Genomic DNA, 27,344 nt, shown 5'->3' on the forward strand with positions numbered 1-27,344 from the left:
CAGGAATCAACACACATCTATTCCAGTTCTGTTCTCTACATCTCAACTCTGCCCTTTTCCTTTTCAGTGCTGGGGATTGAACCCTAGCACATGCTAGGCAAGTGATCTACCACAGAGCTACACCCCAACCCAGTAAAGTATTTCTTTAAGCTTCAATGTCTTCATCTCTAAGATGGGGATAGTAACCCATTCCTAGATGGGGATAGTAATCCATTCCATAGATGACTGTTAGCACAAAGTGAAACATCTGGAACATTGTGCCACTCTGCCTGGCCTATCCCTGGAACACAGCAGGCCTTCTGAGTATTTCTGTAAGAACTGAAGGAATAGAAAATTTTCTAAATTAGAAGCACCGTGCTAATATATATGGGGCTCATTTTTCCAGATAGCAACGAAGAAAGCCAAGATCCTATCCAGGTGTGTGTGTGTGGGCTAAGTGGTAGGCAATGGGAAAATTAAGATCTCTGAGAGTGGGGACAGTTGGGGAGTACGAATTTATCTCCTTGATTGAGATACAAAGACACACACAGACACGCACGCGCACGCACACACACACACACACAGAGTTACCACCACCCCCACCCCCCCCACCCCCCGACAACTTCAAGGTACCTCTGTGAAGAAAGCATACCTCCACAAATTCTGTGTATTCCCCAGTGTGTCCTGTCTACTAGGGCAGGGCAATCACTCTACAAAGGTGGTTTTTAGCCTTGTTAAACCCAACTAAGAAACAATGATCTGACTGAAGATGGAGAAGCTAAAAATAAATAAATAGTCTGGGCCCTTTTTAAAACTTGTTTGGAGCCAAATCAGCTACGGCAGCCATGACAGCCAAGGGCAAGCAAGGTTGGTGAAAGGAAAGTGAGTGGGGGCAGGGAAGGTGGGGCTGAGGAGGAGTGGGTCCTCAGGAAACAGGTGTGCAGAAGTAGCATCTCTAGGGGAGCACTATGGCTCAGGATGTCAGGGTTGTCCCTAAACCCAAAGGGAAGGCCTGAAGAAACTAGGGGCAAAGGACTGTGTCTTCAGCGGCAGGAGGGCTGCAAGAGGGAAACTTCCACGTGGAGTGAAGGGAGACAGAAAAGTGCAGCTAGAAAGCTGGGATGGTAAAGCCCGAACCAGTTTTCACTGCATCAGGCTGCACTGAGGAACAGGGAGCACGGCTGCCATTCAGCAGCCTCAGCAGAGCATCTGTCCCCAAACAACCACACTACAGTGGGTGGGCTGCAGTCTTACTCTGCAGGCCAGAGACATGCTGGCTGTCAACACTGAAGACATGGGGTCTCAGAGACCAAGGCAAAGGTATGATCCCAAAGATATGACCTTGGGGGAAGACCTTGGACCCTGCAGAGTTAGGAAGGCTGGGCCCAGAGTTGGAAAATTCTAGAAGTATAATTATAGGGGCCTTCAGCCTATCAGAAAGGAGTTTCATAGACTTCTTCACAGCCCATTGCTACCCAAGACAAGCCCAGCTAAGCCTGGCCTGCCACCCCAACCCCCAACCCCCTATCATCATCTCTATCCACTCTGGCTCCCCTCCCTTAGGCTAGCCCACCAATGATCAGTCAGGGAAAGAAGAATTCATGAACTTCAACCCAACTGACCATGACCAAATCCCCAAGGCCCTGAATTCATAACCATGTACTCACATCATCCAGCTTCCGGTCTGTGCCCAAGGCCAAGAGGTTATTGAACTCTCTCTCCATCACCTGGCGGGCCTGGAGTCCACAGGGTGAGAGAAGGGAAGGTGAACAGGGCATAGTTAAGGACCTTTATGTCATCTTTCACCTGCTTCCTAGGGTCCAAGGGCAGAGATGTGGCAGGGCTTGATACACTTAGTCCTTCACACTTCTGAGGTTACTCCTCCAAGCAAACCTCAGTGTCCTCTTGGAAATGTTAAGCTTTAGGTTCTTTCATATGGTGAAAACAGAAAAAAAATGTAAAATTTTTTTAAAAAAATAGGATCCCAGAACATATGGATGGAAAGGCTTTACCTACTGGGAAAACAAGCAAATATTTTGTCTACAAGGGGAAAATCATGTCTGACTACCTTTGGAGGCGATTGGGGGATAAGTATGCAGACCACAGATAACCAAAACAACTTATCTGGATTAAATAAATCTATGTGCAAGGTTCCATATCATGAATTTAAACCAACAGCTCAGTCATGGCTGTTGGTGGCCCTGGGCTACATGATGTACAGAAGCTTTCTCTAGACCTCCTAGAAATGAACTCATAAAGAACATTGCCAGAAACAGGAATGTTTTCAAAATTTTATGCCAACAGATATTTTTGACCATTTTAAACAATGGACTCCATATTGGATCAGATAGCATTTCCCCCAACAGCTAATATGCTAAATGAATGAGTCAGGAAATAAGAAAGGCTAGAAAGCCATAGAAATGCTGCTGCTACAATTTTCAGGAATATTGCCATCTACAAAAACTGGAGGCAGCTGGGCACAGTGGCGCACACCTGTAACTCCAGCAGCTTGGGAGGCTGAGGCAGGAGGATCACAAGTTCAAAGCCAGCCTCAGCAATTTATTGAGGTCCTAGGCAGTTTAGCGAGACCCTGTGTCAAAATAAAATATAAAAAGGGCTGGGGATGTGGCTCAGTAGTTAAGCACCCTGGGTTCAATCCCCAGCACTCCCCCCAAAAGAAAACAAACAAAAAATAACTGAAGGCATTTTGAGATAGGAAGGAAAAGAAAGAGAAAAGCCCATTTCGTGGTGGATAAAATTAACCATAGCTTTCTGCATCAGTCTTTACAGTCTAATACTGTCTTTATCGGTATTGAGAACATGACAGTCCTACACATGATCTTAAAGGAGAAGCCTGATAATATTTTCAAGGATCTCATGATGTTGTTCCTCTGGGTTGTGAATGGTCAAGTGGACAGGTATCAACTTCAGAAACACCTTGCAGAACTGTATGAGTGAGCAGGAAGGTAGCAAGTGAGTTTGAGGTGGGCAAGTGTAAGGAAATTGCATTTGAGGGGACATCTGAGATCTTCTTAGAGAAGAGGGGATCTGCACTATCTATTTTGACTGGTTAGGAGGGGTACAATAGGACACACTGGCCCAGTGTGCTACTATCACCCCCAAAGGCCAACACACACCCCAGAACTACAGCACAACACAGCACCACCCTCCCTCAAGCTAAAACACATCTGCTCCCAGAATAGCCTGTGCAGCCCTGGTGGCTGAATTTCAAAAGCGATCTGACAGCTGCAAACAGTCCAGACAAGGGCAGCTAAAATGATCAGGGACAGAGGCAAGTCTATATGAGGAAAGGCTAAAAGAATTAAGACCACTCTGTCTGGAGAGACAAAGGCTTGGGCCCAGAGGCAACATACTCAGAGTTTATAAAATTTACAGTTCTCACAAAAGGTGAGAACTGATCAAATATAAACATCCTTAAAAAATCTAAACTAAGAGTTCCTTCCCCAGGGGAAGCCTGACAGGGTCATTTTTAGGACAAATAAAATCAGGAAGTACTTTATACAACTGTTAGTACTTCTAGAATCCATTATCCACAGGAAGTTAGAAAGGCCAAAAATATAAATAGGTTCAAGAGAATTTAGATACATTCTTGGATGACAGCTCCATAGTAATTATGAAAGGTAATTTAAGGAGATGTCTAATCTTTTGAGTTGTTGCTGGGCAGACAAAGCCCTGGCGCTGAAAGGCTCTGGGCTGTGCTAGCAGGTATATTTAGCTTTCTTAAGCCTGAGAGGCCAGGAGCAGGTCCCTAGGATGGCAGACAAAAGAGATATGGGCTTTCTGATCCCCATGGGGACCAAAGCTAGTTCTCCTGTAAGAAAAGTCAGGTCAGAGAAGTTGGTCAAGGAAAAGGAATGCAGAGTGTTGGCATGGAGGTCCCCCGCAGTGTGGGGACAAAAACAACATCTCCTCATGTGAAAAATCATATTCCCATGAGCCTTCGCCAGGCATAGGGACCACTCTTGGAGGTTTGAGGGCATTACAATCCCTCTGGGGCATGCCCCAGAAAAGCACCCTGCACACATACACACCAGGAAGAAAGAAAAGAAAAAAGAGTGAGACCAATTGATTAAAGGGCTGCCCACCTGGGTGTTCTGCGTGGGGATCTGGAGGACCAAGGCCAGTGTGTTGTGGTCAAAGTTCTCATCCAGAGCCAGCAGGGCACCATGGACACCACTCTCTTGCAGGTTTCCTGCATAGTCCCGAAGCCCAATAGACTGTACCCAATGAACCACCTGGTCATTGGTCCAAACCAGCACATCTGGAGAGCAGGGTAATAAAAGGAACAAAAAGAGACATAGGTTTGGCCCAACCTCTCCTCCAGGGGTTTCTTGACTCAATGTCCCATCACTCTGCTGTTTCCCACCCTTCCCCCAACCTCCCATACCTTGTCTCTGTCATCCCTGATACCTTGGCTCCTGGAGAACTAGCCCCACTTCACTGTACCCCTGCCAGCCTGCAGGACTTGGGATAAGGCCACTCCAGAGCCTCTGCAAGAATCTTCTGCCTACCCAGGCCAAAGTGGCCTTTTATTCTCCCACCTTCAAAGTCTCTTCTAAAACCTGCCTCTGTTTCTCATCCAACCCCCCCACCAGATCACCAAGTTCCATGAGAAGAAGCCCAGTCTGCAGCACTGTCCCAGGTTAGGACTGCACCTTCCTCTCCAATTGGGAGCTTCCCCGAGCTCAGAATGCTCCTTCTCTACCCCGCCCAAGGAAGGGACCAGCAGGCCAGGCTGCTCCCGCACCCTTCTGAGGCCCCCACCAGGCCTGACCAGCTTACCCTTGATCTCGTGCTGGCTCTCTTCCCGCCTCTTCTCCAGTTCCTTCCGGTCGTAATTCAGCCTCTTCAGACACATGATGCCGTACTGAAGGCTGGTCCTGCAGGCACACAACCCCCAAGCCAGACCCTCAGCAGGGCCACGTCTCCCATGGGCCCAACATTCCGCAGCAGCCACAGCAGATCCAGGCCTGCTGCCTCTGCACAAGAGTGCCCCAGCCACCTCGTGCTTTTCCAGCTGCAGAGGCCTGCATGTGACCCTGCAGAGGTTATGTCGTGCTCTCTGCTACCCTGCGTCCTCCTTCTCAGCCAGGGATTGGACCTGACTTTTAGAACAAAAGTGCTTTGAACATGTCCTTTCTCTCCAGGCACTGGAATGACAAGACCTCTACCACCCATAATCCGAGTCTCACCCTCCCTCTGGCTACTCTTCCCTTGCTCTCTCTGCTGTAGCCACACTGACACCCCTGCTATTCCTCAAACACAGCAGGCTCCCTAGGTCAGGGTGCCTCAGGGTCTTTGCACTGGCTGTTCCCTCTGCTTGGAACACTCCTCCCCAGTCTGCTGCACAGCTCACTGCTTCCTGTCCTTTAAGCATTGCTCAAATATCACCTTCTCAGCCCAATTTACCAGTCACCTTGTTCATCAGATTGGAAACTGCACCATCACACCCGGCCCAAACTCCCAATCTCCCTTATCCTTAGACTAATTTTTTTCCTACCACTTTTTATCTAGTAACTTACCATAGTTTATTGTTCCTGAACTGTCTCTCCCAGTTAAAATGTAAGCTCTATGACGTCAAGGAGCTTTGATTTGTCCACTGATTTTAAACATCTAGTACATAAGAGGCCCTATATAAACGCTGAATGAGTTAAATGGAATAATTCACATAAATTACTGAGAATACTTAAAGAGTATGAGGTCATCATAAGCACTGAATAAATAATAACTAAGCCAGACTAAGATGAGAGCTGCAGGTTAGAAGGGACCCTACAATCAACAGTCCCAGCTTTTCCTAAGGCAGGCATGGTCTCCACAGCATCCTCCAGAGCAGTCACAGAGCCAAGACCTGAACATGCCCAGTGACAGGGGACTCACTACCTTCTCAGGGGAGCTTACTAGGAGAACAGCAGATTCTTGCTTAACTTAAATACACTTTTGTCCCTCATTCTTTCTTTCCCCAACCAGAAAATAGAATAGAAGTTTCCTCCCAAATGCAGCTTTTGACTCTACTATTGAGGCACTGTAAGATTAAATTATGCAGATTATTCTCATTTTTCTTCTCAGTTCTACTCAAGAAGTATCTCTTCCACAGCTCAGAGACACCATTTCTAGGAACCCTTTTCCGGCTGAGCCACCGTTTAATGCTCAAATCACTGATTTAAGTCCTGGTCCCTGCAAGGGACATGAATACAAACAGCTCATGATGGCAAATACCCTCTAATTTTAATTTTGCTATAATTCTCACTGCAATTACTGAGACTTTGAAAGCTGTTGCATGGCACCGCAAAACCATAAGCATAAAGACCTTAAGTTTGGCCGCACTAGGTTTCAATAGCAGTTCTGCCACCTGTTAGCTGAGAGGCACTGTGCATCTGTGAGATGGGTCCTATCTCTATATTGGAGTTGTGGTGAGGACAAAGGTGAGTGACTGGAAGGGTTTGGTCCAGCCCCTGGAACATCGCAGGTGCTCAGAAATGGGACCACTGTTAGGACGGCAGTTCTGATTATTGCGTATGCGGGTTCTACCCAACAGGAGCTCCTTGGGTTCACCTGCTCAACAGAATGCCCTGTCCCAAAGAAAAGTGCTGGGTGTCAAGAGATGAGGGCTTTATTTAGCCCATTGTCACCACCTGGCTGAGTGGCCTGATAGAACTCACCCTCTATTGGGCTTGTTTTCTCTGTAAAATAGTTTTGAAATATCTCCTTCTTGTCATAAAAATCATAATGTCAAAGGCTTTTCCAAGACCTAAGAACTTGCTGATCAAAATGTTGAGTGGAATCAAAGCAGCAAGCGCACAGCTGAGGTGAGGCGTGTGGAGCTGGGCCTGTGACCATGTGGCCGGCTGGGCTCTGGGCAGAGGGCCATGGGGAGGACTTCCACAGTCCTCTAGCAACCCAGGCGTATCCCAGCTCTAGCCCTTCTCCCCAATCCCATCAATCACCGAGGAGGGGACAGGTGCAGCTGGGCCTGGCAGCCTCCTACACAGAGACAAAAGATTCCCTTTCAGTGGGGTGGGGGAAGGGAGGACAGAGGCTTCCTTCACAAGTTGGCCCTTATAAGTCCCGTGGAGTAAGGAGGGATGAGGGGTCCAGGACAGAAGTCTCTGCAGGGTGGTGGCAAGAGCACTGGATGAGTCAGCAGATTCGGTTCCACTGAGCGGCCTTGGCCTACTCCTTCCTATGCCTCAGTTTCCTCATCCACACAATGAAGAGACCGACTAGATCCATTCCAGATTTAAATTTGCATGGTATATGAGTTGAAGGACAGCCACATTTCCACACATTTTGGGGGATATCCACAGAGTCCTGAGGGAAGCCTGAAAAGCCACTTATCCCTGGTTCCACCCCATGTCTCATTATTCACTCAAGGGAAAAGACCAGACTTAAATAGCAATCCGAGCTACTTGCAGCTAGATGCTGTGAAGCACTTCATAAAAACTGTCAACTCCTGGAACGATCACCACCCACCTGGCTCTCCAACCCAAATGCCTCTTGGGACCAGGCAGGTAATTAAGTGAGGGAAGCAGGAAGGAGGGGCTGGGAAGATCTGGAGAAGGACTCCCCGGTCCTGGAGAAGCAACCACTCTCTAGCCACAGCTGGTTGTTTCCCAGCTAAAATGTACTGATAGCACTTTCAAGTTTTCAGGAGAAGCCAGAAATCCAGAAGTTTGCATAAAATCTCCTACTGTTGAAGTATTGGCAACTAAACTCACGATTTTTAAAATACATGTGGGCCAAACAAAACATATCAGTAGGCCAAATCCTGCCCACAGGCTGCCAGTTTGGGACTTCAGCCATGAAACTTTTGAACAAAAGATCCCTTCAGTAAAGAAGAGGAGAGGACTGGATACCCTGTACAAAAAGACATGAGTCCAAAGCTGAAGGGCTCCCAGCTGGGACGTTGGCAGGGCAAAGTCCCAGAAAGTTCTTTCCCCTCAACTTGGAAGGAATGAGACTCCTAAATCAAATGCCAGATTTGGTTTGAGCCTCCTCAGGGTAAGCACAGAGAATTCAGGAATCCCGAGACAAGCAATGAAATGCAGACTTAGGAAAAAAATCGCAAAGAAGATGATGCTAGCAAGAAATGACTTTTTGTGCCCTAAGGGTTAGCATTAAGAGAACCAAATCCTCAAATTGCAGGATGAGGCAAGAACTCAAAGAGGAAGACTTTCCCAATAGGAGACCTGTTACCACCCAGAACAGGCCATAGAAAGAGGTGAGAGGGGCCTCTATTCCTGGAGACAGACCCCAGTCCTTTGTCAGGAGACCAGTGTCAGGGAGGGGGCCCTGGCTCCAGCCTGGCTCACCGATGGAAGCTGTCCACCATCTTCAGGTGGACGCGCAGGTCCTTCTTGGTGAGGTGGTCCAGCATGCGTGCATCCACCAGACACTCCATGAAGTAGCTGCGGTACTGGGGGAGCCCCAGGCTGGGCAGCCATTCGTTCCCAATCCATTCATGGTTCATGTCTCCATAAGCCAGGGTCTGTGGGATGAGAAGGGGCAGGCTGTGGGGGGGGGGGGGCAGTGGGGCCATCAGATTGCGCCTGGAATACCTGGTCCAGAAACATTACTCCATCTTCCACCCACGAGGGAGGGAGAGCAGTTCAATGAAATTTCAGTTTCTTTTCACTAGGGGGCTTGTCGTGGTGGGGGTTTTTAAATGGAACTTTTCAAGATACCAGAACCATCTAGTTCCACTCACATATCAATTATCTACCCTAACAAATGGGAGCAACTGTCTAGACAGTGGAGAACACGACGTCCTTCCTGCCATCTCTGGAATGCCTGGGTGGCACTGTGCTGCCAACCTGCCTTCCCAGTTCTTAGGGAGCTTCCAGCCCACTGAGCCCAGGGGCGAGGCTGTGTTGCAGTGCCCTGCAGAGGGGTATAGGATGCCAGCCTCACTGGAAATGGCTGGCCTTGTAATCAACAGGGATGTTGAACATTAGCCAAAGACAGAAAAAAACAAAGGTCAGTGGCCTGTGTCAGAACAGCCAGTTTGGTTCTCTAAGGCTTGGTCTTCTGCTCCAAGAACTCTCCAGAACCTTTGCTCGCACCAGGCACACCCTCAACCTGGCTCTAAGCCCACACCCTCTAGACATCCCTCCTGATGTGGGCAAGCAGGGCTCTCTGACCACCCAGCTTTAGAAAGCCTTTGTTGTTGGGCTGAAGCTGGAGCTCAGTGGTACGGCAAGCGAGGCACTGGGTTCAATCCTCAGCACCACATAAAAATAAACAAATAAAATAAAAATATTGTGTCCATCTACAACTAAAAAATATATATATGTGAAAGAAAGCTTTAGTTGTTGATATCAAGCCTTCCACCACTATTCCCTTACCCTAATTGATATTTTAAGATTGAAATTTTCCATTTTGTTAGCTTTTAAAATGAAATTGTTGGGGCTGGGGTGGTGGCTCAGTGACAGAGCACTTGCCTAGCATGTGTGAGGCACTGGGCTCAATTCTCAGCACCACATAAAAATAAATAAAATAAAGGTATTAAGCCCATCTACAACTAAAAAAATATTTTAAAAATGAAATTGTTGACACTTATAAAACCGTGTGTCCCATATGTCCATTATTAAGCATAAAAATGAAGTTAACATCTGCGGACAGCATCCAAGATAAGAACCAAAACATTCTCTGCACCCACAAATCTACCCCATCCCTTTCCTACTGCTCAGAAGTACCCACCACACTGAGATTTCTGTCTAGCGTTCCTCCACTTAAAAAAATTAAGTTTTATAATCACCAATGTATTTTTTCTAAACACTATATTAGTAACTTTGCTTTTTAAAAAATTTTAACATCAAATTCTATGAAGTCACTGGGATTTGCATATTTCATTTAACATATTTCCCAGGTCCCTGCATTACCTCTGCTGACTAGTGTTCTGCAGGTGAATGTGCTGTCAGTGGCCTGCCGGTCTCCTGCTGATGGGATTTTCCCTGCAGGCATTCACAGTGCTGCTCCATGCTTCATTCTTCACCATGACACTCGTCACTATCTGATATTGACCCTTTATTTATCGGTCAGTACTGTCCTTTGTATTCCTATTAATACTGCTTGATTTTTTCTTTTAACATTTTTTTTGTAGTTGTAGCTGGACAGAATGCCTTTATTATTTGTTTATTTTTATATGGTGCCCAGTGCCTTATACGTGCTAGGCAAGGGCTCTACCACTGAGCCACAGCCACAGCCCCAATACTGCTTGCTTTTTGATATTATCCCCTTCCTTGTTTACTGCTCATGGGGCTTTGCTTCTTTACTTTTGCATCCAAAGTGCTTAGAAAGGTCTAGTACCTACTAGGTGCTTAATAATTATTTGCATACTAGAGGAATGCATGGAAGGCCTTTGGTTAGTTCACCTGTGTACCCCTGGGAAGAACCGGGAAAGGATGAAGATTCATACCAATCTAAGTCTCACCATTTGAGAAGACAGTCAGCTGAGGAGAGGGGCCAGGCATGCTGGGGGCACAGCTCTCTAGGGCTCCTCACCTGCCATCCTGAGCAACCAGAACAAGCAGCTAAAGAGGAGGTGGTGGGGGGTTCAGCAGGAAAGAACCTACATCCAGGGCTCAGGAAGCAGAGGGAAGACACACACTGGGAGTGGGAAAGTCCTGCTGGGAAGAGAACCTGCTGGGAAGATCCTGGCCTGACCAGCTGAGAGTTGGTTCTGATCCGGATGGAGTCTTACCTGAGCCCAGCTGCCCTCCTCACTGTCCTAGCAGGAACAAGTGCAGCATGTCAGGGAAACAGGCAAAGTCAAGCAACCTGTAGGCTCCTGCCCCAGGCCCCATCAGAGAGGAGGAGGAGACACCCCAGTAGCTGGGTGGTAACTGGGGAAAGCTCATGGGATGCCCAGGAGGGGGCAGCAGGATGGTGCCTGTGGCTGTGTTTGTGGTGAAACAGGAGCAAATGTGTATGGCAAAAAAAAAAAAAAATGCTTCCAAGTCTCCCAGGCTCGTCTAAGTGCCAGGCAAGATGCCAGCTTCCCCAACCTTCCAGTTCCTCCACCAAGGGTCAAAGTCAAGGGCAGGCCTCAGGCCCACAGCAGGACAAAGCCCTCTCCTGCCCAGCTTTTCTCCTCTGCAGTATTCCAGGGGCTATGGGTAAGCTCATGACGCCCAGGAGATCCCACACAGACTCTAACTCTTCCCAGTCTCACCTCTTCCCCCACAATACTCTGCCCTGAGAAGGGAACCCAGGATACCAACCTGAAGTCTACTGCCTGCCCCTCTGACCCCCCACAGTCTTCCCTTCATTCTCCTGGGAGTCATCTACCCTAACCCCAGGGTCAGAGCCAAGGGCCAGACTCACTGTTTTGGTGGATGTTGCCAGAGTTTCCATCTCCTCATGGGTGACCCAGACATTCCCAGAAGACTGCAGGGAAAAAATCTAGTTAGCCCTGGGCAGGGAGGGCAGTGTCCCAGGATCCCTAAAAGGCTTGGAGGCCCAGAGAGCAGAGCTGCCTTCCCCTGAGTCCCCCATATGCCCAGCCCAGAGCTCTGCACTGTGTCCAGCTGGGAGCAAGCTGACAGCAGAGCGGGTATCACGGTATCCACACTGCTAGCACAGTGCCTGGAGAGTAGAAAGCACTCGTAAATGTCTCCTGGACAAATATGAAAGAGTGGTGCTGACCTGAAAAGGGGCTGACCCCAGTCACAGTGACAAGTAACAATGACATTTCACCTTGGGGGTCCATGGAGTAGTCTGCATTCTTGTACTGAGGTTAGAGGTCAGGACAAAATTCATAAATGCTCTCTCGCCTCTACTTTCCCCAACCTGACAATAACACAGAACCCTGGAAGTCTCCTCCCAGAGATGAGGAATTTTTGTCAGGTAGGGACAGAGAAATGGAGCCCACGAACAGTATGTGGCAGGCAGGGAACCAGGACTGCTGGATTCTCTTAGAACCAATGCTGAACCCTCCCTAAAGAGTAGGGAGAACATTTTGTGGAGGTAGGAAGTTAAGGGCTCAGTGCTACCATCTTTCTGAAGACCAATGGGAGACTTTGCCAACACTTTTCCAGGGCTTCTGTAAATGTCCTGGGTGAGGGAGAAGCCACTCACTGTCCTGGAGGTGGGTGGGGCCGAGGGGCTGGTCAGCGATACCATCTCCTGGATGGCTAGCCGGAGCTTGAGCCGGTGCAGGGCATTGCTGATGCCGATCTCCCGCTGAATCTCTGTGTCCGACAGGGCAGACATGATGGCACCACTCTTGACGTTGGCCCGGCAGGCTGCCACGTACCAGGCAGGCATCCCCACCCATAGCTGCAGACATGGGACACAGCGTGGGGTAGGGGGTAATAATTCAGTCCCTTCCCCCAAGACCTGAGCCTACTGCCAAGACTTTGACCATACCAAGCCAGGGTCAAAGGCTAGGTCTCATCCATGGTCTTGGTATAACAAACACAGAGCAACTTAGAAATATGGAGATGACTATCATCAAACCCCCTTTCCCATAGTACAGATTACATCCCTTCATCCAACATATAGGACACCTAGAAAAACCTGTAAAAGATTACAGGATACCTATCATTACCCTACGTACATGTATGACCGCACATACAGTGCGATGCTACATCATATACAACCATAGAAACATAAAGTTGTGCTGCATTTGTGTACAATGAATCAAAATGCATTCTGCTGTCATATCTACCTAATTAAAATAAATAAATTTTTAAAAATTATTAAAAAAGAGTTAAAATGGGAATCATGATCACAAGTTATTATCCTTTTCCACTATATCAAGAATAGGCAAACTGTGGTCCATAGGGCTAATGATGGCCATCTACATGTTTTATGAATAAAGTTTTATTGGAACACAAATAACTAAATAAAGTTGCTTAATTTGAGTTTTTATAGGTATCCTACGTAGGATGATGGACAAGGTGGGGGTTACAAATTAGGGCCTGGGAAGGTGAAGGAATTTTCTTTGCATGGCTCCTGGAGCAGCCTATAGGAAGAGTCAAATTGTCTGTGGCTTCAGTTATTGGTCCCTCTTATCCAAACTCAGTTACAAAGTAGCATCAATTCTGTCCTTCAAAGTGCTATGTGTGTTGGCATGGGGCGGGGGGGGGGGTGTTGGGAGGAGCTGGATGCTTGACCTGGCACATGCAACTTGACAGGAGAGACACATGCTGGGAAAGTTGTAGGAACACCACCCGCTGCCAGGAGTTCTCATCTCGCCCCACAGAATCTTCGCCCCAGACCCCAGAGCAGGTGCCCTCAGCCAGGCTCACCTCCAGCCAGGAGACCACAGTGGGGCCGTCCCACTGGGCAAAGGGCATTCCTTTCCTGCGGGCATCCTCAAGCAGCTGGTGTCTTGTAGAAGAAGAAACAAGAGACTCAACCGGGCTGACTCCTGGGGACCACTGGGGTGGGTCAAGGGTTGGGACTCCCACTTCCCTGCTCCCCACTGTGGTCTCCTCCTCTCTATACCTGCAGCACTGCGATACCAAGAAGTAGAGCAAGAACACCTCTCCATGCCAGAGGGCAGGAGCTCTCACCATGCACAGGACCTGACACATACTGATTAGACATTCTAAACTGCCCTGCCAAGACCCATGGGTCCCAAGTCTCTCTCCCAAAGCCCCCTTGCCTCCTTCTCCCTGGGACCATCCTAAGACCCTCTCCCAACTCAGGGCAGCCCCTGATGTGCTCACTGATGGCCAACGCAGCTCAGGGAGGGCCTTGCTGTGCTACGGTTCCCAGAGCTCAGCCCCATGGTAGCTTAAGGGAAGGAAAGTGGGTGGGGCCCAAGCAGAGCCCGGCTTATGGCTCTTACTTCTTCTTCAGTCGCCGGTCCTTCTCTGCCTGGGTCCCCAGCTTGGCAGGTACCATGGGTTCCTGCAGACTGAGCTCGGAGTCTGTTAACAGAACTGGAAGGGAAGAGATGGGTGTGTCGGCAGGCCCTCTGCCTCTCCTCCTTTGGCCTGGGCAGGAAGTTGCAGAGTAGCAGCAGCAGGAGGCTCCTCAGCGTAGGTCAGCCCATGTGGGTCTGATGGGACCCCACGTTATTCCCAGAGCCTCCTCCCAAGGCCTCTGCATACAGGCAGTTTGAGAGTGGGACTGAATGAGTCATTCCCATCCAAGATGGTGACCCTTGGGAGCCCAAGCCCTGGCGGTGACCTCCAGCCAGCAGGACTAAAGTTGTCCCACCCTAGAATCCTAAACAGAACCTACCCCTTCCCCTCTCCAAGCTAAGATGCAAAGCAAACCCAGAGAGAAGATGTGAGTGGTCTAAGAGGCTTGAAGAGGATTATTCTGACTTGAGTCAGGGTAGGGAAATGGTCCCAGAGAGCTCTGTCTCCCAGCCTCTTTCTCTGCACGCACTGGCTTACACAAGCTACAGAGGGGAACACACCCTGCTCTGTCACCTACTGAGGACTTCCTGAATTCCTGCTACGGTATTTATGGCTTCCTGCTACAGTATTTATCTTACAATTCACTGACGTCCTGGTCACCCCATGGTGCACAGGGGCAGCAGGTATAGGTCATCCAGAAACCAATCTGAGTTGCTATCTTGGGTTTAGGTGCCAACACAGTATGAGGAACAGGAAATCATAAATTTTTTTGCACCAAACACCTCTGCCACTTATCAGACCTTCCTGCTTCCCTGAGGCGCCACAGCTCCCCTCACCCGGGCTGGGGAGGAGAGTGCTCTACCTCATCCCCACATCCTGAACAGAAGTACCAGCTTCCCCATCCTCCACCTCCGCCTCCTCACTCAGCCAGCTGTGTTCTGATTCACACCTTCCTGGGGTGCAGGAAGGTCTAATTATGCATTTGGGTTCAAAGGTTCCTTTCTTCTAGCTGATCAAGTTCCTCCCCTGCATGACATGCATCAATTTCATGTGGCTCCAGGGAACATCTCACCTTCTTCAACAGGCCCAGGAGGTGGCCCAATGGCTGTCCATCCTCTCCCTCCTGCCCTCCTCCTTCACGCTGGGCATACATTAGGGGGTACAGAACTCTCTCACCCACACAGCCTCCTCTCCTCACACTGCCCCCCTGTGCTGTGTGCACACACCTCTTCTGCAGTTGGCTGATTCTTGTGAGCCTTCTAGCTTCAGCTCAGGACTGTGGAGCAGAGGAAGCCATTCCTGCTGTCCCCCACTCCACAACTAGCTGCGAGCTCCACCATCATACTGGGGTTTGGAATCATCTTGTTATTTCTTTCCTTTTCATCAGACATTCCATTCTATAGGAATGAGCTATGGCTCCAACCCCCTGTACTATGCCATACAAGAGTTTTCAACAAGCCAGGCACAATGGCGCACACCTGTAATCCCAGCAGCTTGGGAGGCTGAGGCAGGAGGATCATGAGTTCCAAGGCAGCCTCAGTAACTTAGTGAGGCCCTAAGCAACTCAGCGAGATCCTGTCTCTAAATAAAATATAAAAAGGGCTGGGAACGTGCCTCAGTGGCTAAGCATCCCTGGATTCAATCCTGGTACAAAAAAACAAAAAGAGTTCTCAAATGTTTGAACAAATGACTGAACAGACGATGGAACAAAAAGGAGGGAGGGGGGAAGGAAGGGAAAAAAAGAATGGGGGCAAGGGAGGAAAGACACTTACTGTGCACCTACCATGCTTGGTACTATGTACCAAGCATGAACTTGAGCTTTAGGTCACTACAGTGGTGACAAAAGTGCACCCTTGCCCAAGCACTTTCTTGAACTCAATGTCTACAAAGCCATAATTAGGTGTCTTCATATTCTGAGTCCTGAATGTACCAGAAATAAGTGCTAATCAAGAATAGACTCCTCTGAAGAAAGACCTAAGCGCTTCCTCCTAAAATCCTCAACAGAGCGTCACCAAACCTCCAAGTTGGAAGAAAGCACCGTCTTTCGCTGGGTACGGAAATCCAAGTTGGACACAGATGCCTGACACTTCTGGGCACAGGAGCTCACCCCCACGAGGCAATTCATTCCAGCGTAAAACAGCTCACAGAAAAGTGCACTTTCTCTGGAGCTGAAATCTGCCTGCCTGCGGCTTCCGCCCACTGGTCCTTGGAGGCAGAGAAGGCCGCATGCCCACACGCCTTCCTGCTCCTGAACTCCCCGACACCCACCCAGCCCTCTGCTACAAAAGGGGCAGAGACCATGGCCTGTGGCTCCATCCCGACTCAGCTGGATCAGCCTGCCCTTCTCCTTCTTCCCAAACAGGCGGCCAATGGACGACTTGATGCCCTTGCGCTTGGCACCCTTGTGCAAGGAGTCCTGGCTGCTGTTGCTGCTGCTGGGGTTGCTGCCCTGATCCTCCAAGGCACTACAGGATGACAGCCAGGAGGGGGTGGAATAAGAAGAAACATACTTAAATTACAGCAAGAGAGATGAGAGTTAGACCTCAGGAAGAACTTAAGTGTCAGTGTTGGGGTGGGGGCAATGGGATATGCTCAGCACAGGTGACCAAGGGAGACATAGGAACATCTTTCCTGGTGATATTTCAAAGAGAAGACAGTCAAGCACCTATAACAGGTGAGATGAAGTCCCTTCACAGACAGAGGGAGGTATGAGATGACCTTGGGAACAGAGAGCCTAGAGGTAGGGCCTGCTTCACTTACCTCTTGCCTTCTTCCTGGCTCAGGGCTGGGTGGCCAAGCTTCTCTAGCCGCAGCGTCCTGGGTGAGGAAGGAGGAGAAGTCTCACATTTTATGGTGGCTTTATCCTCTCGGTTCTCTTCCCGAGACACTGGCGACTGAACAGACAGTGGAGCCGTCAGGGGATAGAGGGAGAGATCCGGGGCCTGCCTACCCAGCCCGGACGAGGCAGAGGAGCACAGAGAAACCGAGAGGCAGAGAAACCGAGGAAAAACGCAGTAGGGGGGCCCTGCAGCCCCTCAAGTTCAAATTCAGACCCCAGGGCCCTGGGGGAGAAGCCAAAAGGGAAGGGCCTGGGACCAGTTAACCCAGTAGTACCTGGGTCATTGGGCAGCACTCACCAGCAGCTTCCTCCGATGCTTTCTTAAGTCACTGGGCTGGAAGAAAAAGTGAAGGTAAGCTTGGGCTCACCCTGGCTGCCCTAAAGCCCACCCAAGGGGCACCCAAGGGTCCTAGGATGAGAACACAGGACTCAGTGCCTCACACAGGCCTGGATATAATAGCACAGCAGAAAAAGCTGGCCTGGAAAAAGAAGTTAAGCTGGGTGCGGTGGCACACCCCTATAATCCCAGGAGCTCAGGAGGCTGAGGCAGGAAGATCACGAGTTCAAAGCCAGCCTCAGCCACTTTGCGAGGCCCTAAGCAACTCGGCAAGTCCTTGTCTCTAAATAAAAAATAAAAAGGACTGGGGATGTGGCTTAGTGGTTAAGCACCCCTGGGTTCAATCCCTGGTACCCAAAAAAGTCAAGACCATCCCTGGAAGAGAGAAGCGGTGTGGACAGCTGGTGAGACTCTTAAGCATTCTGTGCTTATCCAAGGGAGAGGGTAAGAAAAATATTACAAAAGCCCTTCCCTAACCCAGAAGGACATGTTGGTGGCCTATCACACAGGGCATGCACACACCATGGGAAGAAGATGCCGTGCCCATAACCAGGAAGTAGCTTGCCCTTCCTTATAAACTCTCCCAAGGGAGAGCCACGGGAGGGAAGAGTTGTTTATTGTCTGCCCAAAGACTCACCAGGGTCATGACCCCCATCCGGTCCAGATCCTGGGCAGCGCTGCGGGAGGTGAGCTTTGGAGTGGAGCGGCCACTGAGTGGAGGGGATGCACTGGCCAGGGACAAGGCAGTCAGAGAGGTGGGGATAGAACCACGCTTGCGCAGCTGTGTCAAGTTTAAGGCCTCCATACTGCCGCTGGTCACACGCGTCTCGATCTCCTCGGCGCGAAGCTCCGTGGACTCCTTCTCTTCCTGGATCATCCTGGAAGGCAGACAAAAGGGGACCTGGCCAAGAGCCCCAGCGATAAGCAGCAGGAGGTGGTGCCAGACGCTGCCCACACTCACCACCCCAGGCCCAAACAACACAGCAATGCCTAAGGGTGCCCTGTCGTTTCTGGCATTGTTCGGATTATACAAGGTCTGGAGCTCAGAAACATTTCCCTCTCTTGTTAGTTGGCCTGTGTCCTCAGTTTAACAAAAGTAGTTGCAGAGGAGGGAGGCAATTTAGTCCATGAAACACAAAGTCCATCTATTTTTTTGTTTGTTTGTTTGTTCTGGGTATTGAACCTAGGGGTGCTTAACCACTGACATCCCCAAACCTTTTTATTTTTTGTTTTGAGACAGGGTCTTGCTAAACAACCTAGAGCTTGCTAAGTGACTGAAGCTGGCTTTGAACTTGCGATCCTCCTGTCTCAGCTTCCCAAGCCACTGGGATTCACAGACATGCATCACTGCACCCAGCAAAGTCCAAATTCTTAACCTACTACTAACAACAGAGGTGACCTCAGGTCAGACTCTTCGTTCTAAATGCCTCAGTTTCCCAACATATACAATGTCTGGAGTGGGTCTCAGTAGTTCCCAGATGCAGGACTTTTAGATGATGCCTTATTGATTCTGTTCCCCAATGGATTTTCCCTGTTCCATAGAAAAATAATGATAGTGGTTCGTTTGTATACATGGAAGATACTCTCAGTAAGGAACATGTGCACACACCCACTGGAGTAGAGATGCCAACTGTCCTTTAAGGAGAAGGATGTATCTTTATTCTGAAAGTACATCTTTCCCACTCTAGATGTTAAAATGTCCTTTTGTTTTTTCAGAATGGCTTTGATGGTCAATGGTGGTTATCTTTCTTTAATGATTTACTTTGCAAAGCAAAATGATGGCAATTCCCTATTGCTGTAGCAGGAGGGGCCGGTATCTTCTTTGTAACTGTGAAATCCAAGGCTGGGAGCCACTGAACTACATGACCTCAGCAGCCTGGAGAGCTGCACGCTCAGCTCAGATTTTTCCTGGCTGTTTATCTTAAGATTAATAAACTCACTAAAAAGCAGGATCAAGGGAAGGTCTGTCTTGACAACTTTCCCTGCTACTGGATCCTGTGTGATGCCTCCTAGGGACAGAAGGCAAGGCCCAGTGGACTGAGTTTCAACTTCAGTTTGAATCTTGGTTCTGCCACTTACTACATGGCTTTGGGAAAGTCACGTAACCTCTGAATTTCTGTTCCCTTATCTATAAAACAGAGATCATGCTACCTACCTCAGGGTAGGACTTACTAGAGTAAGACTGACAGTAACATTCACAAAGCTGTCACCCTGAGATGGCTTCAGCCGTGGAAGCTACACTCTTAGAGATCAGGAAGAATACCAGGACTACAGCTCCATGCTCCCACACCCAGTCACATCATTGGATGAAGCCTGAGAATCAGCTTCCCTTTGGGGGAAATACTGGACTAGAACCTTATCTGATGTCTCACAGAAGGTCCCTAGACTGTGGTACTAAGGTGCAGTTGTAAGACGTGAACTTTTTCTGGCATTGCCAAATACTAAGAAATGGGCCCTCTGTCCTTCAAGGCACTTCCCAGGCCCTCCGCCCCTGCCCCAACCTGATCTCCTCGTTGATGGCATCCAGCTGCTCCTGCAGCATCATGGCCAGGGTCTGGGCATCTGAATGGCCGCCAGGGGAGACAACATCAACGGAGCCCACTAAACCCCCTGGCTCATCTTCATCCACATCAGAGATCTCAGGGTCACTGTCAAAAGCAGGAGTGGCTGTGGAGGCCAACAATCCAGGCAGTGGAGATGGCTCCCAGTCCTTTGCAAAGGAAAAAGATAAAGAAGTAGTTATAGCACCCCAGAGGGCTGAGGAGCAGGACCCTCCCCACTGCCACTGGGCAGCACTGACCTCTCCTGGGAGCTTGTTAGAAATGCAGAATCTCAGGCCCCATTGCCAGACTTACTGATTCAAAATCTGCATTTTAACAAGATTCCCAGATTATTTGTTTGCATATGAAAGTCTAGGAGATTCTGCTCCAACTCAAGGAGCTAGCTAACAAAGTGATTTAGAGATGAATCCCAAAAAAATGGCCTTGCTTTGAATCTTTTTTTTTTTTTTTTTGGAGGGGGGGTACTGGGGATTGAACTCAGGGGCACTCAACAACTGAGCCACATCCCCAGCCCTATTTTTTATATTTTATTTAGAGACAGGGTCTCACTGAGTTTCTGAGCACCTTGGAGTTGTTGAGGGTGGCTTTGAACTCATGATCCTCCTGCCTCTGCCTCCTGAGTCGCTGGGATGACAGGCTTGCGCCACTGTGCCCAGCTCTTGCTTAGAATCTTGACTCCACCAAATATTAGCTGTGCAACCATGGGAAAGTTGTGTAATCTCTCTCTGCCTTTAGATGATGCCTTATTGATTCTGTTCCCCAATGGATTTTCATTTATAAAACAGGACAGTAACAGGACCTAACTCATAGGTAGTTGTGAGGCTTAAAATGAGAAAATCGGGTCTGGTACAAAATAGGCACTATATAAAGGTTATTAGTTTCTATTCATACAAACTTGCAAATGGTGACTACTTCGGGGATTAAGACAAGGTCTTGTGTTCTTGTAATTTTAGCATATCACAGGACCCTCTGAACAACCTTCAGAGGTGATGGCTTTTCAAAAATCATCTACAAACCTCTTCAACAGACAAAGGCCCAGAAGAGGAGGAGAGCACAGGAGTGGACTGGGAGAGCCAGAAAAGTCGGGGAGACAAGGAGGGGTGCCAGAGGAGCTCTAACACATAGTCTCTAGGACCCAAGTCCCCAAACTACCCCTGAGGACTCTTGTTCAAGCCCCTGCTGCCTTCATCCTGAGCCCCTGGGCAGCTGCTGTGTTCTTAGAAGAGTAAAGGGGTGAGATACAGAGGTGCCCTCACACTGCCATCAGACTAGGGCCCTAAGGGCAGGGACATGCCCTCTCCACAGACCAGGAGTTCCCTCTTCCTCCATCTATAACTTCTAAGGCCCCAGAGATTGGGGGACCTGGACTCACAAGAGAATATGACTGACAACTGAGGACCAGGCAGTAATCAGACTTCCCTGAAAGAAGGAAGGCATCCCTCCTTCCCCTCCTCTTTCCTCATTCCCCCCCTTCTCCCCAGGCCAACTCAGACAGCAAGAACCCATAGCTGCTTCTCAGAAAGCTCCAGGTGCCAAGCCCAGAGCCAGGAGACCTATCATCCCTCCCTCATCTCCCCTGCAACCACAGCTTTTATCTCAGGAAGCCAGCCAATTCCACCTTCCCTCTGCAACCCCCCCCCCACCACCACCGGCCACCAGAAACACACGCCTGCACACCCAGGCACACGCACACATGCCTCAGTGGGGCCTCAGGGACTGGCTGGCCGCCTTCCAGCCCCTACCTCTTGCCCACCAGGAGGCCGAGGCAAGGGGGGTCACAGCTGTTGCAGCTGACAATGGCCCCAACCCTGGGGCTGCAGCTGTCATTGAAATGGGGGAGGGCAGGGGAGAGGATTTGCACCACACGCCAGCCGTCCGTGTAACTGGAGCCAGGCACACGGCCGAACTGACCCCAAACTCCCCAGGAAGACCCACACACACACTCACCCTGCCACCCCCTCACCTTAGCTGAATCTTCCCTCAGTGCTGAGTAGCGGCGATGCAGACCTGGGGGCGCGTGGGTGGTTGTACTCAGGGAGAACCGCACATCCGCTGCGCTGCCCATGTGTGACCTTGAGTGGTAGAAAGGAGAGAAATGACAGGTCCTGAGGACTGAGAGCCCCAGCCTGCACACACTGTGCTCAAAGAGTCAGGGATCTTCACCTTGGAGAAGTCTTAACAGGACACACAGTTATCAGAAATGTCTGAAGGGCTACCATATGAGCCCAAGATGAGAATTATTCTCTGGTGCTCCAGGGGTCAGGATGACCCAGGGAAGAAAATTCTAGAGAGTGGCTTTCCATTTAGCCTAAGAAAAACCTTCTTATGGCAAGAGTTGGCTTACAATGCTTTTAAAAAGTCGAGCTCCCCATCAGAGAGGTTTTCAAGTGTGGGTTCTCTGGCTTTCTGTTAAGAACAGTACAAGGCTTGGGGCACTGGGCCCAGGGAAGGTGATCTCTGATGTCTTTTAACTCTGATGGTCTTTGTTTTGTGGTCTTTTCCCTAGCAACTTTTCTCAGGCTTCCCAATAATCTGGACTGAGTCCCTGGCTAAAATTTAACACAGTCACACCCCGACCCTATCCCTAGGAAGCTTTGGGTGGCCACTTTAACTACTCCAAAGGTCTAGCCAAACCTGAGATTTTAGGGTCCCAGTGACAATCTCAGGAGTGTCAAGAAGCCTCCCTGTGATGCCTCTTCCCAATACCTCCCAGCTTGGGACCCTTGAGAGAAAGCAATGCAAAGGGGCCAGGAGATTGTATAGCTGAATTGAGAGGGGAGCAGCCTAGCTCCCTCTTCTCTCAGCAACTCAGCCCCAATTCTGTGATAGGTCCAGATATTCTAAGTCAAAGCCAAAAACCCCCAGCTAGGAAGGAAAAGTAGCAGTGGCAAATGGCTTGGTGTATGCTGGGACCAAATCTTATTAATTGAAGGGCTGTTCCTTTTAGCCAATCCACAGGGAGAATCTCAGCTACCATTATATTTCTTGGTTCCTTGCTTCTCTTCATACAGTAATTCCCAATGAACTTGAAGTTGCTACTTGGGTATCCACCACCCTGGGGTTCCCACAGGCCTCTTCTCTCAAGCTCAACATTCTTCCCTAATTCAAGCACTGCCCCCCAACGTACATATATACCCCGTAACACTTCCTCATAGTAGCTGATCTCTGATATGACAAGAACATGGACAGAAGGGAGCCATGGACCTTGAGGGCCCTCTTTTACTTTACTCTCCTCGATCTTCTCTGGGCTGAGAATTGAGGACATGTTTGTGGTCTGAGTTCAATGCCAAGTGCTTCACAAAATGTGGAGAAAAATCCAGAGGCAAAAGCTCCACCTCCACCTCTTACATGCCACAACCATGAGTAACAGGGAACCTCAGCTTTCAACAGGAAGGATGTTTTTGTTGCCTCACTTCCATTCTCTCAAATGCCTTTCTGCTCACTGCCTCCTACCTGAACTCAGGTGATTCTCAACTCTCAAACAGCAATCCTAAAGGTGGTGTCTCAAAAGAACTAGAGTGGCACTCTCTACCAGAGGACCTTGTGCAACATGGGAGAGCACAGAACTCAGGCAGACAACTCCCAAGGCATACTCTCTGTTGAGGATGTAGGAAGTGTCCTGTGACCCATGTTCCAAGACAGTAGGAAAGGAGTATCATCTGATCCTTGTTCTGCACCCCTCAGAGGACAAGTGCTCCCCTTCTGAATGCCCAAGTGATAAATTGACTCTAACCAACTTCTCTGAGCTTCAGTGTCCCACCCTGAATATGAGGAGGACCCTGAGGTCCTGGGTGGTCTTTTGATGGGGGGAAGGTCTCCTTCCCCAGGGTCCAAGCAGGACCCCATCCCAGCACGCCCCACATCCCACGCTCCAGTACCTGGAGTGGATGCCATCCATAAATGGCCCCCCTCGACCCTTCAGCTGGTCCACCTCTTGGCGCAGCTTCTCAATCTCTTCAGACAGGCGGCCCTGTGCCAGGCAGACCCAGGGTGGGGTGGGGGCCAGGGAGGGGCAGAGAGGGAGAGTGGGAGTCAGAGAGGGACAAAAAGGACAGCAGAGTTTGGGGAAAGCAGAAGAATACTCTGCAAAGTTCAAAGTCAGGGGCCCCAGGCCAGGGGCCAAGAGAAGAGGAACAACTGGAAAGTGAGCAGAAGGTGGCAGAGGGGCCAGGCAGGGAAGGGTTGTCTAGGGAAGGGCTCTCCTGGAATAAGCCAGCTGACCTCTTAACACCACACAAAAGTGTGGCAAACCAGGCAGAGCAGCAAAGAACCCACGTGTCCTTCCACACATAGCTGAGGCAGGGACAATAGCCAATCTTCCCAGAGTCACCTGACTCTTACCTCACCAGGGTTTGAGGCCCCCACCCAATCTTTTGGTTAAGCCATTCACTGGGCCCTGAATCTGCTGTCCATCCTATGCCCTAGGCTTATGGCCTGTTTCTCTTTTACTGTGGGTAGTGGTGTACCTACTGGGTTGGGCGGTGGTGAAGAGTGATGATATAATGTAATGCACATGAACTAACAGAAGCTAACACAATACTGGGTTATCAGAGCAGCTGCATGAAAAACAGGCATGTCCTTTCCTCCCAGCGACCCAGGCCCTCCAGGCTGGCTGGGCTGGCCCCGCAGCTGGGTACCTTGTGGTGATGCTGCTCCTCAATCTGACGCTGGGAGCTCTCCAACTCCTGGATCAGCGTGTTCTAGGGGAAAACAGCTGTGAGCCAGGGACCTTCGCCTAGCCAGCTCCCTTGCTCCGGCTAAGGCCAGAGCCTTCCCCGGCCAGCTCGGACCAACCCTCCAGGCCTGCTTTCCCAGCACACCTACCCAGCCCGCCCTCCCCAGCGGGAAAAGCTTCTAGCTTCTGTCAAGGTAGCACTCACCCGTCCCAGCCCCGCCCCCGACTAGCTCCTCACATCCCAAAGCCCCGCCCCCCAGGCCGGCCCCGCCCCTGCTCTCGACTCAATACGCGCCTCGAGTAGCCCCGCCCCACCCCGCCCCCTAGCCCCTGCACCTTCTCCTCCAGGGCGGCCATGCGCTCCTTGAGATGGAGCTGCAGGCGCTCGTTGGACTCGCTAAGCAGCCTGTCCACGGTGTCTGACAGCCGCTTGTTGTGGTCCTCGTTCATCTTCTCCCGCTGGCGCACCTGCACAGCCGGGCCGCCTTGCACAAGGCCACCTCAGGGCCTGGTCGACGACGCCCTCCTCGAGAACCACCCATTTCCACTGGGGTTCTACCTGCCTGCTTCACCAGTCCCCTTCTTGTCCCCAGTCTTCTATCCTCCCAGGGACCCTCTCTCCAGCTCTCTCAACCACCTCCTCCCCTAGCTGTGGGCTCCTCTCACCCTGTGGGCTCTCTCCCTTGGCCAGGTCCTTCCCCGGTGCCCCTCCGCTAACAGTACCTAAGAGCCTGCCCCGAGGGCAGGGAGGTCACCCAAGAGCCCAGCCTCGTGCCCTCACCCTTGCCAACTCCTGGTTCTTCTCCTCCAGCTGCCCTTCCAGCTGCCGCAGGTGCTCCTCAATGTTGCCATGCCGTTCTTCAGCCTAGGGGCGGGGATAGGTCAGTGCATCCTGGAGATCTCTGTTCCTCCTGCTCAGGCCCCATATCCTGTGGATCCTGGTGCTAGGGCAGTCTTGAGTGATCAGGGCCTCAGGTGCCAAGGAAACCCAGCCCTCCACCTATCAAGTTGGTGCAAATCACCATCAGCACTACCTTTCTTCCCCCAGAAACTCGACCCCTGTCAGGTCCTTCCTGGGTTCCTGCTCAGAGCTGGCAATTCAAGGGTCGTGTTGAGTGGAGAGCAGGGGCGGGGCCGGCCTGGAGGGCGGGGCTTTGGGATGTGAGGAGCTAGTCAGGGGCGGGGCTGGGACGCTTGAGTGCTACCTTGACAGAAGCTGGGGGAAGCTAGGAGGGAAGGCTGGAAAGGTGTTCTGGGAAAGCAGGCCTGGAGGGTTGGTCCTAGCTGGGCGGGGAAGGCTCTGGCCTTAGCCAGAGCTGGGGAGCTGGCTAGGCGAAGGTCCCTGGCTCAAAGCTGGTAAATCCTCCCCATGTTTCCAGAAAAAAACAAAAACAAAAAACTCCATTTGAAAGCATGAGCTACCATACATCTATGTGCTTCCAGAGAGATTGGAATTGTACTTGAGAACACAGGCTCAGGTCAGGCAGCCTGGGTTCAAATCTTTCACCAATAATGTGACCTTGAACTTTCTAAGTGCCTGGTTTTCTCAACTGTAAAATTTGACTAGCAGCACCTATGCCCACTGGCCCATTTCAAGGGCTAAATGAAATGCTCTAGTAAACATTTGGAACATACTAGCCTCATCATGATTATTACCTTTATTATTAAACCAGCCCAGGTAGAGTGTTCTCCCTTCCTGTCAAGTATCTCCAGAGATGGAGACCCTATTGTTTCTGCTGACAAGATTTTCCAGAATACCACACATCTTACAGTCAGGAAAGCCTTCCTTTAACTCCTCCTGCTATGACTCACTTGAACATATTAATCACTTCAGCCCATCCCTTCTTGTCAGTTTTTGCTCAGCATCCCACACATAATATCCTCTGCTGTAACTTAAACCTAACCCTCCATTCCCAGGGGCTGGAAAGACTCTACAGATCACCAAGGCCAACAGCACCACCATAGAGGTAAGAACACCGAGGCCCAGTTATGGAGGGGTATGACTTTTCCCAAATCAGAAAGCCAGTCAGTGGCAGAAGCAGACTTGGCCCTGGGCCTACTGATGCTGTGAGTTCCAGCTCCAGAGCACCTGAGATGCCATACTGGCACACTGGCCAGCATCTTATCCTTCAAAGGTTCTGGGGTGGGTGCTTGCTAAAAACTGGTTTCTTCTATCCCTGAGTTTGGGGGTACCTATGGTTATACCCCATGAGGCCCCCAAAAGCCTCCAACCAGCTAAAAAGACTCCTAATATGTAATTACTCTCAGACATCTAAGGCCATGCATTTATTTAGCTCTTCCAGACCTAGTTGATATCTGCCTATATACCTCTTAGGAATTAAATTACCTCTCCACTAGGTAAATTATATTGTCTTTTATTCATCTTAAAGCTTTAGGCTAACGGAGTTGTTTCTAGATCTAGAATGCTTCAATTTGGTAAAGAAAGATGTGTGCAACCCTGCATCCCCTTCAGGGATATACAGACTTTGATCATATCTCCCCTTAGTTTCATTTTTCCAGAGATGAAAATCCTAATCTTCCCTCTCTATTCCTAAACAAACAGAGGTATCAACCACAATGGTGTCATGATAATAAATATACTTTGAAGCAGTGTGGTTTCTTCTCTTTCAAGTATTTTTACCCTTTCTTATGGGACCATTACATCTCTGTGGGGTGAAGAGGGCAGGAATTCCTCTTCAGACTGACAGACATGAGGTAGTGTACTCCCAGCATCACACAGTGAGCAGTTCTCTGGCTCCCTGCCCCATGTGCCCTCCACTCTGTCCACTCCCTGCCTGGTTCCACAACAGCTGGCTCCACTGGACATAGGGGACAGAGGCAGATCCCAGGCCCAGCCCACTTGCCTTGGTGAGAGCTGCGATTCTCTGGGCCAGCTCAGCCTCCACCTCTGGCAGCGTCTCTGCCTTGCGCATTGTCTGCTGCAGTTTCTGCTCTGCCACCTCCAACAGCTCCTGTAGGTGTCGGGCCTTCTCCTCACACTAGCAATGTGGACAGGGAAGCGAATCAAGAGGGGTAGCACTGAACACCCCCACCCGACCCCATCACAGCAGAGAGCAAGTAACAGATCAGAAGTTGCAAGGGACCACTTTGGTTCCTG

General features: G+C 50.0%; 1 protein-coding gene across 5 annotated transcripts in view; it reads right to left on the minus strand.

The window, feature by feature from the left end:
* Ppfia4 (PTPRF interacting protein alpha 4) overlaps positions 1–27,344 on the minus strand; it is a 50,629-nt gene that overhangs the window by 5,067 nt on the left and 18,218 nt on the right. For 3 of the 5 annotated variants that reach the window (XM_046463735.2, XM_046463732.2, XM_058585782.1), the window contains exons 9-28: positions 27,091–27,225; positions 25,008–25,091; positions 24,563–24,694; positions 24,189–24,251; positions 23,430–23,521; positions 21,515–21,623; positions 19,492–19,700; positions 17,628–17,868; positions 16,952–16,987; positions 16,575–16,708; positions 16,113–16,279; positions 13,796–13,889; positions 13,251–13,332; positions 12,076–12,276; positions 11,323–11,385; positions 10,700–10,726; positions 8,310–8,485; positions 4,783–4,880; positions 4,086–4,261; positions 1,647–1,715 (exon numbers count right to left, since the gene is read on the minus strand). In XM_046463735.2, the coding sequence (XP_046319691.1) occupies positions 1,647–1,715; positions 4,086–4,261; positions 4,783–4,880; positions 8,310–8,485; positions 10,700–10,726; positions 11,323–11,385; positions 12,076–12,276; positions 13,251–13,332; positions 13,796–13,889; positions 16,113–16,279; positions 16,575–16,708; positions 16,952–16,987; positions 17,628–17,868; positions 19,492–19,700; positions 21,515–21,623; positions 23,430–23,521; positions 24,189–24,251; positions 24,563–24,694; positions 25,008–25,091; positions 27,091–27,225 (2,388 nt within the window). The remainder of the gene's footprint in view (positions 1–1,646; positions 1,716–4,085; positions 4,262–4,782; positions 4,881–8,309; positions 8,486–10,699; positions 10,727–11,322; positions 11,386–12,075; positions 12,277–13,250; positions 13,333–13,795; positions 13,890–16,112; positions 16,280–16,574; positions 16,709–16,951; positions 16,988–17,627; positions 17,869–19,491; positions 19,701–21,514; positions 21,624–23,429; positions 23,522–24,188; positions 24,252–24,562; positions 24,695–25,007; positions 25,092–27,090; positions 27,226–27,344) is intronic. The other 2 variants (XM_046463747.2, XM_046463739.2) reach the window with 1 other exon arrangement.

This window comes from Marmota monax, unplaced genomic scaffold (assembly GCF_021218885.2).
Source record: "Marmota monax isolate L192 unplaced genomic scaffold, Marmota_monax_Labrador192_F-V1.1 WCK01_AAM20220418_F8-fsc00099, whole genome shotgun sequence".
Taxonomy (NCBI): Eukaryota; Metazoa; Chordata; class Mammalia; order Rodentia; family Sciuridae; genus Marmota; species Marmota monax.